The sequence below is a fragment of the Siniperca chuatsi genome, linkage group LG3 (assembly GCF_020085105.1).
Source record: "Siniperca chuatsi isolate FFG_IHB_CAS linkage group LG3, ASM2008510v1, whole genome shotgun sequence".
Taxonomy (NCBI): Eukaryota; Metazoa; Chordata; class Actinopteri; order Centrarchiformes; family Sinipercidae; genus Siniperca; species Siniperca chuatsi.
Genome location: NC_058044.1, coordinates 872,386 through 887,500, shown reverse-complemented (window position 1 = coordinate 887,500; position 15,115 = coordinate 872,386). Strand labels below are relative to the sequence as shown.

General features: G+C 43.8%; 2 protein-coding genes across 3 annotated transcripts in view; both read right to left on the bottom strand.

Annotated features, from left to right (window-relative positions):
• Nucleotides 1-14,904, bottom strand: part of LOC122873083 (E3 ubiquitin-protein ligase Midline-1-like) — a 243,179-nt gene extending 228,275 nt beyond the window's left edge. Inside the window, exons 1-4 of one of the 2 annotated variants that reach the window (XM_044189405.1) lie at nucleotides 14,762-14,904; nucleotides 12,564-12,846; nucleotides 11,113-11,200; nucleotides 10,901-11,026 (exon numbers count right to left, since the gene is read on the bottom strand). In XM_044189405.1, coding sequence (XP_044045340.1) covers nucleotides 10,901-11,026; nucleotides 11,113-11,200; nucleotides 12,564-12,837 — 488 coding nt within the window. In that variant the 5' untranslated portion in view covers nucleotides 12,838-12,846; nucleotides 14,762-14,904. The remainder of the gene's footprint in view (nucleotides 1-10,900; nucleotides 11,027-11,112; nucleotides 11,201-12,563; nucleotides 12,847-14,761) is intronic. The other variant, XM_044189406.1, reaches the window with a different exon arrangement.
• The window catches only part of LOC122873026 (NACHT, LRR and PYD domains-containing protein 12-like), a 657,912-nt gene that overhangs the window by 619,585 nt on the left and 23,212 nt on the right, over nucleotides 1-15,115 (bottom strand). The gene's annotated exons all lie outside the window — the stretch shown is intronic.

Here is a 15,115-nt window from a genome sequence, read left to right as displayed (position 1 = left end):
CTCTCTCTCTCTCTCTCTCTCTCTCTCTCTCTCTCTGTCTCTCTCTCTCTCTCTCTCTCTCTCTCTCTCTCTCTCTCTCTCTCTCTCTCTCTCTCTCTCTCTCTCTCTCTCTCTCTCTCTCTCTCTCTCTCTCTCTCTCTCTCTCTCTCTCTCTCTCTCTCTCTCTCTCTCTCTCTCTCTCTCTCTCTCTCTCTCTCTCTCTCTCTCTCTCTCTCTCTCTCTCTCTCTCTCTCTCTCTCTCTCTCTCTCTCTCTCTCTCTCTCTCTCTCTCTCTCTCTCTCTCTCTCTCTCTCTCTCTCTCTCTCTCTCTCTCTCTCTCTCTCTCTCTCTCTCTCTCTCTCTCTCTCTCTCTCTCTCTCTCTCTCTCTCTCTCTCTCTCTCTCTCTCTCTCTCTCTCTCTCTCTCTCTCTCTCTCTCTCTCTCTCTCTCTCTCTCTCTCTCTCTCTCTCTCTCTCTCTCTCTCTCTCTCTCTCTCTCTCTCTCTCTCTCTCTCTCTCTCTCTCTCTCTCTCTCTCTCTCTCTCTCTCTCTCTCTCTCTCTCTCTCTCTGTCTCTCTCTCTCTCTCTCTCTCTCTCTCTCTCTCTCTCTCTCTCTCTGTCTCTCTCTCTCTCTCTCTCTCTCTCTCTCTCTCTCTCTCTCTCTCTCTCTCTCTCTCTCTCTCTCTCTCTCTCTCTCTCTCTCTCTCTCTCTCTCTCTCTCTCTCTCTCTCTCTCTCTCTCTCTCTCTCTCTCTCTCTCTCTCTCTCTCTCTCTCTCTCTCTCTCTCTCTCTCTCTCTCTCTCTCTCTCTCTCTCTCTCTCTCTCTCTCTCTCTCTCTCTCTCTCTCTCTCTCTCTCTCTCTCTCTCTCTCTCTCTCTCTCTCTCTCTCTCTCTCTCTCTCTCTCTCTCTCTCTCTCTCTCTCTCTCTCTCTCTCTCTCTCTCTCTCTCTCTCTCTCTCTCTCTCTCTCTCTCTCTCTCTCTCTCTCTCTCTCTCTCTCTCTCTCTCTCTCTCTCTCTCTCTCTCTCTCTCTCTCTCTCTCTCTCTCTCTCTCTCTCTCTCTCTCTCTCTCTCTCTCTCTCTCTCTCTCTCTCTCTCTCTCTCTCTCTCTCTCTCTCTCTCTCTCTCTCTCTCTCTCTCTCTCTCTCTCTCTCTCTCTCTCTCTCTCTCTCTCTCTCTCTCTCTCTCTCTCTCTCTCTCTCTCTCTCTCTCTCTCTCTCTCTCTCTCTCTCTCTCTCTCTCTCTCTCTCTCTCTCTCTCTCTCTCTCTCTCTCTCTCTCTCTCTCTCTCTCTCTCTCTCTCTCTCTCTCTCTCTCTCTCTCTCTCTCTCTCTCTCTCTCTCTCTCTCTCTCTCTCTCTCTCTCTCTCTCTCTCTCTCTCTCTCTCTCTCTCTCTCTCTCTCTCTCTCTCTCTCTCTCTCTCTCTCTCTCTCTCTCTCTCTCTCTCTCTCTCTCTCTCTCTCTCTCTCTCTCTCTCTCTCTCTCTCTCTCTCTCTCTCTCTCTCTCTCTCTCTCTCTCTCTCTCTCTCTCTCTCTCTCTCTCTCTCTCTCTCTCTCTCTCTCTCTCTCTCTCTCTCTCTCTCTCTCTCTCTCTCTCTCTCTCTCTCTCTCTCTCTCTCTCTCTCTCTCTCCCTCCCTCTCTGTCTCTCTCTCTCCCCCCTCTCTCTCTCTCTCTCTCTCTCTCTCTCGCTCTCTCTCTCCTCCTTCCATCCAAGACTTCCATTATTGTTTTTTCTCAGCCTCAGCAGCATGACCTTGTTTCTGTATCCACACACACACACACACACACACACACACACTTCATACACATGGCCTCCTTTATACATGGGTACTATATTAGCCATGTTAGCCTGATCCTGCAGCACAGAAGTCTATCTGGACTCAACCAGGATCGTTTTTGTTGTTGTTGATTAAGAAATCCATGAACCAAATTCTTAAAGCAGCTGTAATGCATGTTTCCATCCACAACAGGGTATGAAATGACAAATCAGTGTGTCGGCGTCTCTGCTGCTGAACCATCAGCTGAACCTGCAGCTCGGCTTTACGGAGACTTTCAGCTCGCTGTTCGTCTGCTGCTGCTCTGGTTCGCTCTCAGCTCTCAGAGCGTCGCTGCCAGAGAAGAAGAAGCTGTGAAAAGCCTCTGAACGCTTCCTGCTGAGCAGCAAACAGCAGCCAGACGCAGTCAGAGAGCAGCTGCTGAACGTAGCGGAGCATCTAGCTGCTACAGAGCCAGATGTTTCCCTCAGCAGCTGCTGGAGACCAAACACAGAGCTGACAGACACGCTCCGGACTGACGTCCATCAGGAGACACAGACACGCCTCCTGACGAAGCGTCATGTGACTCTGACACGCCTCCTGATGAAGCGTCATGTGACTCTGACACGCCTCCTGATGAAGCGTCGGATATGTTAATGTGTAAATATGTTAAGTTTTTCAGAAAGACAGATGAAATAAATGCTGAATGAGCGATGGCACTGAGTTACAGAAGCTAGTGCAACGGAACCTAGACAGGAAGTGACATCATGACTTTTGCTCTTTAGCCAATATGATCAAACACACACACACACACACTGGCGCTGATGCTGAAAAAAGCCGATTACTTTCATTAATGAAAGTTAAGTATTAGTTTTACTGGACTTGAACTTTGATTTCTGCTTATTTCATCATGAATATATAGAAATACTTCACATTTGAAACCAAGTGTTCAGGGGCTTTAATTCAAAACAAGGTGAGTGGACCAAACTGTGACAATGTGTTATTTCCGGAGTCCATAATTTACGAATCATTTCGTAGCAAGTTTCTTGGAAACCATGTAATTATAAAAATAGACACAGTTCTGCAACTCTTTATAAGCAGTCGTTGATTTCCAGGAACATTTCCTTGAAATTAAACCTAAATAAATATGAATTCATTACTAAATTACTATTGGACACTTTCTTTACCACACATGTTGACTTGTATACTTGCCTGTTGACAAATGTCACATTGCTGCGTGTGAAGCTGAGCTGCTGTGAACAGAGTAAAAGAGTGTGCAGGTCATGGTCAGAGGTGGAGGCAGTACTCAGATCTTTACTGCAGTAAAAGTACTAACACACACTGTACAAATACTCGGGTCCAAGTAAAAGTCCTGCAGGGAAAATGTTACTGCAGTAAAAGTCTGTCAGTATAATCAGGAAAATGAAGTTAAATTATTAAAAGTAAAAGCACTCAAAGCAGTAAAATGACTGTTGTACTGTATATTATAGCATTAGATTATTATTATTCATGCATTAATGTAAAAGCCTTTAGTTTTCGCGTTCATAGAAGTGGTTGAGTCTGATTATTGACCTTTTTCTAATCTGTTCTTTCAATGACTTCTGTTGTGATATGAATAATATGAATAATGACTGTTACTACTCTCATTAGTGTTATTACTGCTACTGCTAATATTAGCTTGACTACTTTTACTGCTAATGTTAGTCTCACTACTACTGCTGTTGACACAAGTACCGTAAAACTGTTACTCGTACTACAGTTACCTCTACTGCCCCTGCTCCTGTCATTCGTGCCACTGTTACTACCTTGATAGTGGAAAGCCTGAATAAAAGAAGACCTGGACTGGAGTAAACACTGAACTTTGCGGTTGTACATCAGACTGAACGATGTTGGTGAAGCAGCCGTGGTGAGAAACTGTTGGAAGTCTCTACAGTCCGCTGCAGCCTGATGGACGTACTCCCCTAAATGTCCCGAGGACGTCGGTGAAATGAGGAGGTGAGTTCTGCCTGATTCTCCTGTAGCGTGACATATTAGCACTGCTGTCCCTTTTTGAACCCCATCTACGTCTTTATGTAACTGTTGTAAATGTCCATGACTTTGCATGTGAGGCTGACACTTCAGGCCTTCAGCAGGACGAAAACATAACAACAAGTCCTGACTGATGTCAGCGTTATTACCGCGACCTTTAGTGATCCTTTTACTGCCAATGTTAGATTCTAGTGTTACTGCTACTGCTGATTTTATCACTTGTACTTTTACTGCTACTGTTAATAGTACCACTATTACTGCTAATGCTAATCCCACTATAACTCTGTGCCTGTGTTACTGCTATTTCTGCTAATGCTATTACTGCTAATGCTAAGAAAAGAACTACCAAGAATTTCATGAAAACGTGTCAAATCTGTGGTCTCTTCAAGATCAAGTGTTTAAACATGGCACGTTATGAATCGCGTCAGGTGGGGTGAGTGCCCCTTTTTTTGCTTGAGCCCCGGCCCCCCAAAATGTTTGTGCATGTCCCTGGTACCAGCAGTGAAGTGCACACTCTGATCTTAATGACCCAACTTTTATGTAGGCTAAGCTTTTTATGGGAAGAGCACATTAAAAAGTCATGAGAGGATGCTCTGGAAATGCATACGGATGAATCAAATTAGCCCAATTACTGGGTGCGGCTGACTTCCCCTTAGTGGTGTGTTCAAGGAGATATCAGATGTTCTTTCCAGCCATTTGTGAGACTCTTCTTTCCCACTTGGCTGCTGCTGATGCTTGGGGAGGGCCAGCAGTGACATGAGGGGAAACCTGGCTCCAGATCTGAGCCGCAGTGTTGTGCTTTAACAGGTCAAAAGCAAACTCTATAAAACCAGCCGCTGGCTTTGCATGCTGTTTTACAGAACGTGCTGGACGCAACAAAGCACATACTTATGTTTTAGCATCTGGGGCTTTACTAGTGGAGATTGTTCTTGTAGGTAAATAAATGCATCGGTATAATTCTGCAAATCAACACGCAGGATAATGCACAATGCAGTTTAGGGCTAAAAGATGCACAAATGTGAAGCAGTGTGTTTGTGGCTTTTTGTGGCGGAAAGTCTCATTTTGATCATTCTGCAGTCAGTCAGTCCAAGTCCACTAGCTAAAACACTCTCACGCACAAACAAACGTCCGGGTACACTGACTAACTCTGCATCTTCAGTCAGTTGTAGGTGCTGAACTGTCCCTCGGAGCCTCCGCCTTCTTCCTACCATGTGATCAGATCCAATTCAAACAGGTTTGCCTCCTGAAGATTCTCCTGGTGGTGTTTGGGCTCAAATCTGTGTTAACGCTTCCACTGGCTTAGTTGGCTTCTTAAAGCTTGGTTGCTGCTGTAGACAATAAATACACCATTAAAGCAGAGAAATATTGTTTGTTTAAAGGAGACACATTTTAGAGCCTTACTGTGACACTGAACACTAATTAAGAAAGAATCAAGTCTTTATTACTTTCAAAATGGCAAAAGCAAAAGTAAATGTAATTAATTCAAGCAGCAAAACAATTATTCCCTGATTGGCCTGGTGAATTAAACATTAGCATGCTATTTATATCGGTAAAGATTAGCAGCTGTGTTCACTGTTGGGGAGAGATGTGGCTCATTGAGGCTACAGGGCGAGAGCCTCGCAGCTGCCTCAAGCACATTTCTCCTGATGCAAGAAGTCTGCGTTCCTACTCTTAACTTCAAAGCCAGCAAGAGGGAAAGGGTTGGCCATTAGCATAGATTAGCATACACCTACAGATGCACTCCACTTTCCAGCAGCAGTTAGTTTAAACACTCCGCACTGCGATGGGAGGTGTCTCAGGAGAAAGCTTTTTCCAGCTGATCCTTCATGAAGCTTACCGTCTTAACGTTACAATCTCTGCTGCTGCCATTTCTGTTAGTAATAATAAACATTAACAATCAATTGTAGCTTCTTATAGGTCATTTTTTTGGTTTCTTGTATGGTTGTGTCTCATTGAACACCTGAGTGCTTGCAGTCAGCACAGTTCTTATAGTGCTAATAAGTGGCAGAGTGAAGTCCAGTGTGCGCTGACATGCGGAAGAGAGCGCTCTCATGGTAACAGGACGCTGAGCACAGCATTGCTTTCGACACAAGATGATAAATGATAAATGAGCGACAGTTCAGTTAACTGTGGAGGAGCAGACAACGAAGGGTGTGGGTTCAGATCATTAATGCACCTGCTGCATTAATTACATCAAAAAATCATTCATTTAATTTCACCCATAAGCACAAACGGTGTGACTCACCATTTACGACCCATGTTTACGTTTATCGCAAGATGCAACCTCTAGTGGTCGTGGTAATTATGACGGGAGCAAACCAGGAAGTCAGATGATGTAGTATAAAGCGTTAGAAAGTCTGCTTATGGAGGAAACAAACAAAGGGTTTGTGTCCCGCGTGAAACCAAAAGTCAACATTGAAATATTTAAAGTTTGTCTTATGACTTGTGTAATGTAGTCTACATATTTTAACCCAAACCATGATCTTTTCCTGACCTTAACCAAGTAGTTTTTTTGCCTAAACCTAACCAAACTGCAACCGTTTCACAACGTCAACCACGTGCTGAACGTAACGTGTGCTTCCAGCCCGTCCTCAGCTGCCACCGGTAGGGCGCTAATTTAGGAAACGCTCCTGTGGGTCGTGTTAGAGGATAGGAACAAGCGACCGATGTGGTCGTATGGGAGGACTTGTTGAAATGTTCCTTTTTTAACTATTCCACCTCAGTAATGACTGAGAATGCAACACTATTCTCGATTTCATGATCAATAGAAACATCAGTTTCTGAGCCTCTGTCACTGGTAGTGACTGCAGTTAACTTCCAACTAGTTCTGCAATTAATAATCTAAAGAACAATTATGAGGACAATATTAGGAGTATCAACCACATATAACCGTGGTATTTACTGTGCATCTTAAATATGAACAAAATCAACAAAATCACAGCCGACTTGCTTTGATAGTAACATGTTGTTGTAGTTTCTCATTGTGACCACTAGATGGAAATCAAAACTCATCAGACCAACAAGTAGGAAACCTAACAAAGGTGTGCCAATGTCATATTGCATCATGGGTTATTCTCAGTTAACATAGAAAACTATTGTATGTGTCTGCGTTTACTTGGTGGTGTGGTATAAACTGCCACATTCTGAGCAAGGAAGGCTTCAAACTGTGTCCCTTCAATATGAAGGAAGTGTAAAGCCAACTTCTCCCCAGCAGCTACTGAACGTACATCTGTTGAGATTGCTTCCTGTGTTAAATTCTTAGCAATACGTATCTCCAAAGATCTCAGCTGCTCAGAAAACTCAAAGGCTTCACTTCCTGCGACGGCTTAAGAGGTTTGGGTTCTTCTCAGAGATTCACGCTCAAACTCAACATTTACACTGTTGAAATTAAGTTTTGTGAATCACTTTTCATAGCAGAAATGGGGCAGCTACTAAATCTTATTTTTTAACATTTGTATATATTTGTATATTGCCGCGGTCACAGGATGTCATTTTTCATTGGTTGCCAAGCTTCAAGAAGGCGGGTTCTAACCTACTATAAGTCCGTCAGAGGCCAGACGCCAAGAGGTGAGAGCAGAGGAACAATGAATGACTCCTCAACCCTGAAGGGTTTCGCTTCAGTTTCTGTCCGTTTGTTCACCTGAAAGAACAGAAACCAGCCGTGCTCAGTGCACACTTATTAACACAAGAAGACCGGAGCCACGACACGAGTGGAGTGACAGCAGGAAGCCCGTCGAGCTCAGCAGGGCTTTCTACTTCCTACTTCCTGTCGAGCCTCTGCTCCACAAGCTTCTGTAACTCTCATTCAGCGTTTCTTTCATGGGAAAAATAAAGCGTGTTGCTGGAGTTTATTTTCCATATTCTGAGACAAATCAGTCAACAAGGCCTGCATCCTTGTTGACTGATTTATGGCCTCTCAGTAGCGGCTACGTTAAATCCCCTCGACCCAACAACGAAGCATCTTATCTGTGCCGTGACAATGTCAAATGATGTATAATATGTATGTTTGCGTTTGTATCTAAAGCTTCAACAGTTTTGCAAAATACATGACCAATACTAAACAGTGAAAACATAAGAATACAACATGCACGATATAACGTTAAACCAAAACTCTGAGCAGATATTTAGGTTAAAACTCATTTATTTACAAGTTTGCAAAAGCCTTCAGACACCTAATCGTCTCAACAGATTACAAATTCTTAAAAAAATCATTTTATTGTTTTAATTTACAATTAATTAATTTCTAATAAAACATCCTTTTGACAAAAACTGCAGAGTCTTATCTGTGGTGTACAGTGTAGCCGACAGCGCACGATGCCCATCAAAACACCTGTCTGTTGTTTTGTATTCGAAGCCCGACACTCCGGCGGCATCACGACGCACGTTCATTCTCCAGGAGAGCAGCGGTTTTCGCACGTTCGCTCCCCAGGTCGGCATCTCGCCGCCTGCCATGCCCCGCCTGCCATGCCCACGTGTAGCCGAGAGAAGGAGGCACGTGGCTGAGGAAGACAGAGGTACGTGGCTAAGCTAACCGGCGCTTGAAATCTTTATACAGGACAAAAGAGAAAAAAACTGCACAAACACAAAAGTAATGTTCATTTTCGAAAGAAGCCCAGTGATCTGGTCAGAGCTCTGGAGTTTAACAAGGTGGTGGAGCGTCTGTATAATCTGAGGAGACAACAGGATGCTAATGTAATGCCTCTGTGCTCCTCTTGTGCAGCGGTCCAGCAGCAGGACGTTCATGCTAATGTTGCTGTTTCTAATTCTTCATGCGAGCGTTCCTTGTGTGGACAGGCTCAGGTGTTCCTACCCCTGCTGTGTGTTGATGTTTTGAGACACAGTTCATTTCTACCTGTAGAGCTAACTGTGTGTTCGGCGTTATCGCTGACAGATGTTTATCAAAGAGATAGATTAAAAAAAAATAGAAAGTTTTGGAAATGCCAGGATGAGTGTTGCATACATATTAACACCTAAACAGTAATTTTCCTGGTTTTCGGGAAGTTGCTTTATTTCTAAAACTGAAAATGTCCATAGCTGTCACGACATCATGGCTGCTGCGCGGCATCCGTCACTGTTTGTGAACAGGAAACCTCTCAGAGCGATTATTTCCGCCACAGCTTAGAGAAGAAGCCAAACGTGCTTGGCAGATCAGAAGAGTACGTCGCTGTGGCCTTCCTCTTGTAGGTGGACACGTTGGAGCTTCTGTTGACTGTGTTTTGTTTTGTTTGTGTTTCGAGTTCATCTGAGGCCCCTGACGGAGAGAACGAGACACAGTACAGCAGCAGGTTATCATCTAACACAGCTGATGGGTTTATTTGTTGCTTTATTAACAGACTGACTGTTAATTAGATCAAAACTTCAGAGTGACTCATCTTTTTGGATCTTCTTTCAAACTGAGAACTGAATGCAGATACACAAGCTTTTGATTTAAACTACTTTAACATGTGCTGCCTTGTTTTCATGAATCAAAGTGAACACACACTTACACTTCCTCACACCAGGTTTCAGCCTCTGCTCTCCACCATGTTCCACCCTGGAGGAAGAAACAGTTCAATTAAAACCATGTTTCCTTCATTTGTGTCTTAGTTTCTCCCACTGCAGATGTGAGGAGAGCGGAGTAAAGGAAACACATTTTTACAGAAATGAGACATCCTTTCCTCTGAACCGTCATCTGAAGCCGCTTATGACGACGTCACAACTGGATCAGCTGCTGTCAACAGCTCTGTGGTGTCTTTTGGCCAAAAACACACAACGAAACCGAATGTAAATCATTTGTCTCAATCAAAACTACACGTGTCTCCTGTCACCTGCAGAGCTGTTCGTCCAGCTGATGGCTTCGCTGCGAGCTGCAGAGACGTCTGCGTGGCGCTCGGCTCGTGGAGCTCAAAGCGCCAAAAAACTACATTTGAAAAACTCAACAGCAGCGTCTGTTTCCAGACATCCTGACCTGAATCATCCACAGTTTCATGTAGGAACTGTTTTCTTTCTGCCGGTAGTTTCTACATGAAACTGCTCACAACAAACCCGTCTGGACCACAGGTGTCAAACTCTGGCCAAATTTGGCCCGCAGTGTAATTATATTTGGCCCGCGAGGCAATACCAAATGACTACTAGAGCTGGCCCGCTGGTATTATACAGCGCATTCACCGCTAATACTACAAATCCCATAATGCTCTGCTGTTGTTTTGGCGCGTCAATCATGACAGGACCCAGAAACGCCCTCTCCTCTGTGACAGCAGTCATAGCGACCTCATGCTACAGCTGTCACCGCACTACCTCTTCCCAAAAATGGTGGAAAGAAAGGAAACAGGAGCTTTTTGGAGGCAGAATACCTGTTTACCTGTGTAAAGACACACCTGTTCGTCTTGATGTGGAGCCAACGTGGCTTTAACAAGGAGCACAGCATCAGACGGCACCATGAAGCGGTGAGTTTCAGTGAAAAGCCTCGCTGTTAGCGTGCCAGATGGGTGTTCAGATGGGATTCTTGGGCACGGAAAGTCAATAAATTATTTATTTCCCTAGATTTTTGTCGAAATAAAAACATAAAAAAAAAATGTTTTTGATCTTTTTATAAAAGAAATTGCATCATATAGAAAACTAAAAAATACATAAAAATAATATCAAAAATAAATATATTTTACATTGAAATTTGGTTCAAAGCAAATGTCAATTCAAATATTTTCATTTCCCTATAATGTTGTCGGGGACTGTATATTGTATGGTAATAAGCGTTGCTTGTTCCATATTCAGTGTTAAAGCAAAACTTGTTTGGGTTCATGTTAAAAGGTTCATTTGTTCAGTGTTGGCCCGCGACTTTGTTCAAGTTTTACATTTTGGCCCGCTGTGTTTTTGAGTTTGACACCCTGGTCTAGACGGAGAAACAGCACTACAGGTGATATCATGTCTGTCATGTACACTGTCCCTAAAGTTCACAGGCACAAGACTCAGTGTGGCACCGGTGTGCCTGAATCATTTTTCACCTTTGCACTGATTTGTCACCTGCACATGGGGGCACTATAGATCCCTGTGGTGTGTTTTTTAAAATATCGGTCAAAGTGATCCTGGAGCCTGTGAACCAGCAGTCCTCAGCTTGTCAGTGAAACAAACCAACAGTGAGTGAGCTCTTGTTGTCTGTTTATACCTGACAGTACCCATTCTCCCGTGTGGATCCTCAAGTCCAGCAGACAGCAGCTTCACTCCTGGGTCTCCAAGGTGATTGCTGCTCAGGTCCTGCTCTCTCAGATGGCCGCCCCCCACTGTGGTCGGACTGCGTGACAGCCAAGAGACACACACAGACAACTGAGTTTTCCATTCAGCGTGTAAACGTTCATCTGTTGTACAACAGATCCTGACCTGCCAGTGTCCAGTCTCCTGTGTGGATCCTCGAGTTCGTCAGCCAGCGGCGTCGTTCCTGAGTTTGCCGGATGCTTGGGGGCTGAGGCTGGAAACACACACACCATTAGATGCTCTCACACCATCTCATTTGTCTGACCTCTTTGTCCCATTCATTAGAAGCAGTGCATTCCAGTGCAATGAAAAACCTGTGCCTGTTCTACCTCCCTTCAATGCACAACACATGTTCTGCTAAAAAAACAAATTACCCAACATTATTTCATAATTATATTCCACTACGTGCCGGTAAGGAGGTAATAAATAACTGGTCATTTATTTAATACATTTCCATTAAAGTAATACAAAGTTAATTGATAGCCATTACAAACACTTTATTAGCAGGTACACCGTTTCCTGGTAAGTAGATGATAATTAGCAAGTAACTGCTAATAATTGTATAACTATATTCTATTTCCCATTAAGCACTTGATAATTAGCTTTAAAAAATGTGTTAATACATTTATACCTTAAATAACACTCTGACGTCTTTAAAAAGGCGTCCAACCACTCCATCCAGCTCTTAAAGGGAACCTCAGATTCATCGAGTGGACCCACTGGTTGGCCAAAAAACACTGATGGAGTGGTTGGACGCCTTTCTAAAGATGTTATTTAAGGTATAAAAGTATTAAATGCTGTGTTTTCATTTCTTTTTTTCCCTGTTATCAATTTATTTGTTAATGTATTGTTGGCTCAAAATGTAAAAAGTGACATTTAATTTGAGTGGTGTGAAGACCTTATCATCAGGCCTCATTAAGTGGGATGAAGAAAATCACTTCACTGAAAAAAACTGAAGAGCTCATCGCACACCATGAAGGAGCAAAGGTCAGCGGCCATACTGAAGACAATTAGCATGACAGCACCCGCAGGGAGGGGGCGCCAGACAGATGACACCGCCAGCCTGCCCGGCTGCAATTTCTTTATTGTATCATATACCTGCTTTGGAGACAGTGTCTGATTCCCTGTCATGCAAATAAAGTATTACGGTGAGTTGGATTTCCTCCAAATCAGACGGGTGTCCTGATGGTTAAGCCAGCCGAGGACGCCCTGCCTCTACACTGTCCTATCCAATATAAAAACTGACTATTTATAAGACCCGTTTCAGTCTGACTCGGAGCGATCTACAGAAACCCTCCGATCTGGGTCATATTTAGCTTTACTGAAGTGTCCTTGAGCAAGACACTGGACCCCTCCCTGCTCCAAAGACAGCTCCAGTCAAAGTGAGGAGTCCTTTTTGTTTTTAATTAACGTTTGCACGACTTTAAACCAGCAATAAACGTCAAACAGCAGCTCGTTTCTCCTCACAGGTCGACTGCTGACAGTGCACACTTGTTGCTAGATTGTTACATCATGCATTTCATAGACTGGTGTGACATCATGTTGTTCATGTTTGTGTGTCTCTTCCTTTGACCGACCTCCTGCTCCTGAGCTGCTGTCAGACAAATGCTGCACCAGATCGTTCCTTTTGATCTTCTTCAAAAGCTTTCTGGTCACCTTCACAGCTTCAGGGAGTGTGTAGGTCTGCACCATCAGATCCACTGTGTCCCGCCTCTCTGCCTTCTCCAGCTTGCCCTTTGAGATGGTTGGGTGGCCTTCGAGGCAGTCGTCCTTCTGCAGATGCCATTTGAAGTCCTCGAAATCCTCTTTTCCCAACTCTTTCAGCACAGTCAAGAGGACATCTTGCGTCATCGTGACTCCCTGGTAAAATCAGTTTTGTATTAGTATTAATGGATTACTGGCGACTCCTAAGCTAGAGCCTCTGTTTAAAGTAACTGATCATTTATCTCTGTCCTGCCCGGGGGGGCTGTTACGTATCTGTGGCCCTACAGTGTAGAAACAGAATACGGAGTTTTAACACACCTTCAGCTTGGAGGAATTTACTTAGCATCAACAGCTGCCTTTACCCAGGTGACTCCACTAGTCTGGTCCTCGTCATGAAGCTGTGGCAGCGGCGAAACTTCCATACATGCAGGTAATGCAGCTGCATTGGGGCCACAACAGTTTAGTATAACCCTTTATCTCGCCACTATCAGTATATACAGTATATACACGCGACGACTTTAACGGTAAGCAGCGAGTGTTTATAGTACTCATTGAGCCAAGTCTGCTCGATGGCGTCTCATACTTGATGTCATTCACCAAATAAATAACTACACAACAACACAAAACAGTTTTACATATACAGGCATTTAGTTTGACTCATACCTGTAATGTTACATTTCTAAATTAAGTTTGCATAAGGATTAATGGGCGATTTGATGTTCAAAAGTGTGCCAGCGGAAGTCTGGGTTATAGTAATAATGGACACGTGTACTACTGCGAAGCAAAATCCACACAGAAGAGTTCATTAGCTAGCGAAGTTTCAAGACAGCAAGTACGTGAGAGACAAGCAATGGAGTACAAACACACACGGGTTTCAGAAGCTAAAATTGAAAGAAGCAGCCGACAAAAAGCTTCCAAAAATAGGCAGTTTCTTTAAAAAGAAAGACAAGAGCAAGCACTACTGAGCATATAACACACCTGCTAATGCTAGCACTAGCGCGCAAGAACGAGGTGCAAGAGGACGAGCCAGTTGCTACAACTGCCAGTATCCCATGGACAGGGGACATTCTCCTGAGAAGGTAGACGCAAATGTCAAACATTTTATTGTGTCTAAGGGGTCTTCCATTTCATCTGTGTCAAGCTGCGCCGTCACCAATGTTTTCATCTGTTATGGTGCTCAGACAGCACATTCTGTCAAGCAGGCTAGCCTACCACTATCGTGGCCTTGCTATTACGACTCCTCTAAGTCTGTTTTCCTAGTAATAATTTCATTTAGGCGTCAGCTGTGCAGTGCATTTCGCTGTTGCTGGTGGTTTTAAAGCTGCGTGCTTTCACTTCTTGATTCGCTACTGACATCACGTTATGGGTTATGTTGCATTGGGGCCCGACGCTGCCTCGCTACGCGAATTTATACACCCTCCAAACTCTAAAGAAAATCATCTGATCCCACCAGCAGGCAGCAGCTAACAGGGCACAACATGTATTACAGGAAGCTGTATTCAGAAATGAACTGATCAAACCAGATATCCATCTACGTAGTTACGCTTTACTCAACACTGATGCTGAAGAAGAGGGCGGACTGTGGATCGTCTTCCAGAGTCAGCTGAACACACATTAACCAGATTCATTCTACATGAGTATGGAGATGACATGATTTGATTTAAATTCTCTGAAATGTGTCTCGCACAACAAGACTTACACTGTTTCATGTACACCAGAAAACACAACATTTAGCCAGACAACAAAACAGTGAGGGCCAGCCTGTGTGAATTCAGCTACTGTATGCAGTCAGCTGCTGGAACTCAACCTGCCAGTGAAGGAGCAGCAAACAGACCAACGATCAGCACCACTCTGTCTTCATTTTCTACATTTTCACTCAGCTTTCTTTTTTATGGAGTTTTACCAGTGTGGAGTCGTGGCACTGAATATACATATTAAGATAGCTAAACATCATATTCTGTCCATAGATATTAAGGCCCCAGGCAGTTCAACAATTCCACATTCATTTGAAACCTTTTCCTTCATCACTCTGTCATCATTCAAATCAAACGTTGAACCGCATCAGACTTACTCAGCTTGTTCCTGTGAATGTCCGTCGGATCAGCAGTTGGTGTCTTGCCCAAGTCTGTGTATAAAAAGAGAGACCTGGTCATTTATACTACAGAGCGACTTCAGTAAAGACTCCACCCATAATCAGTCCTGTGTGTCTGCAGGCTGCATCATAACTGCTTCATCAAAGTATGCAGTCTAACTGGCCTGAAGTCAGTTCCAGAGAAACCACAGTCTGCAGTGTTGTCAGTATTAAAGAACTGAAGGCACAGCAGCTGAAACTGAGCTTTTCTGCAAATCTATGTAACAGTCTGCAGACAGGTGTTAGTGGTAAGGGGTTTGTTGTACTTAAGGCAATGAGTAATATTCTCTCTGC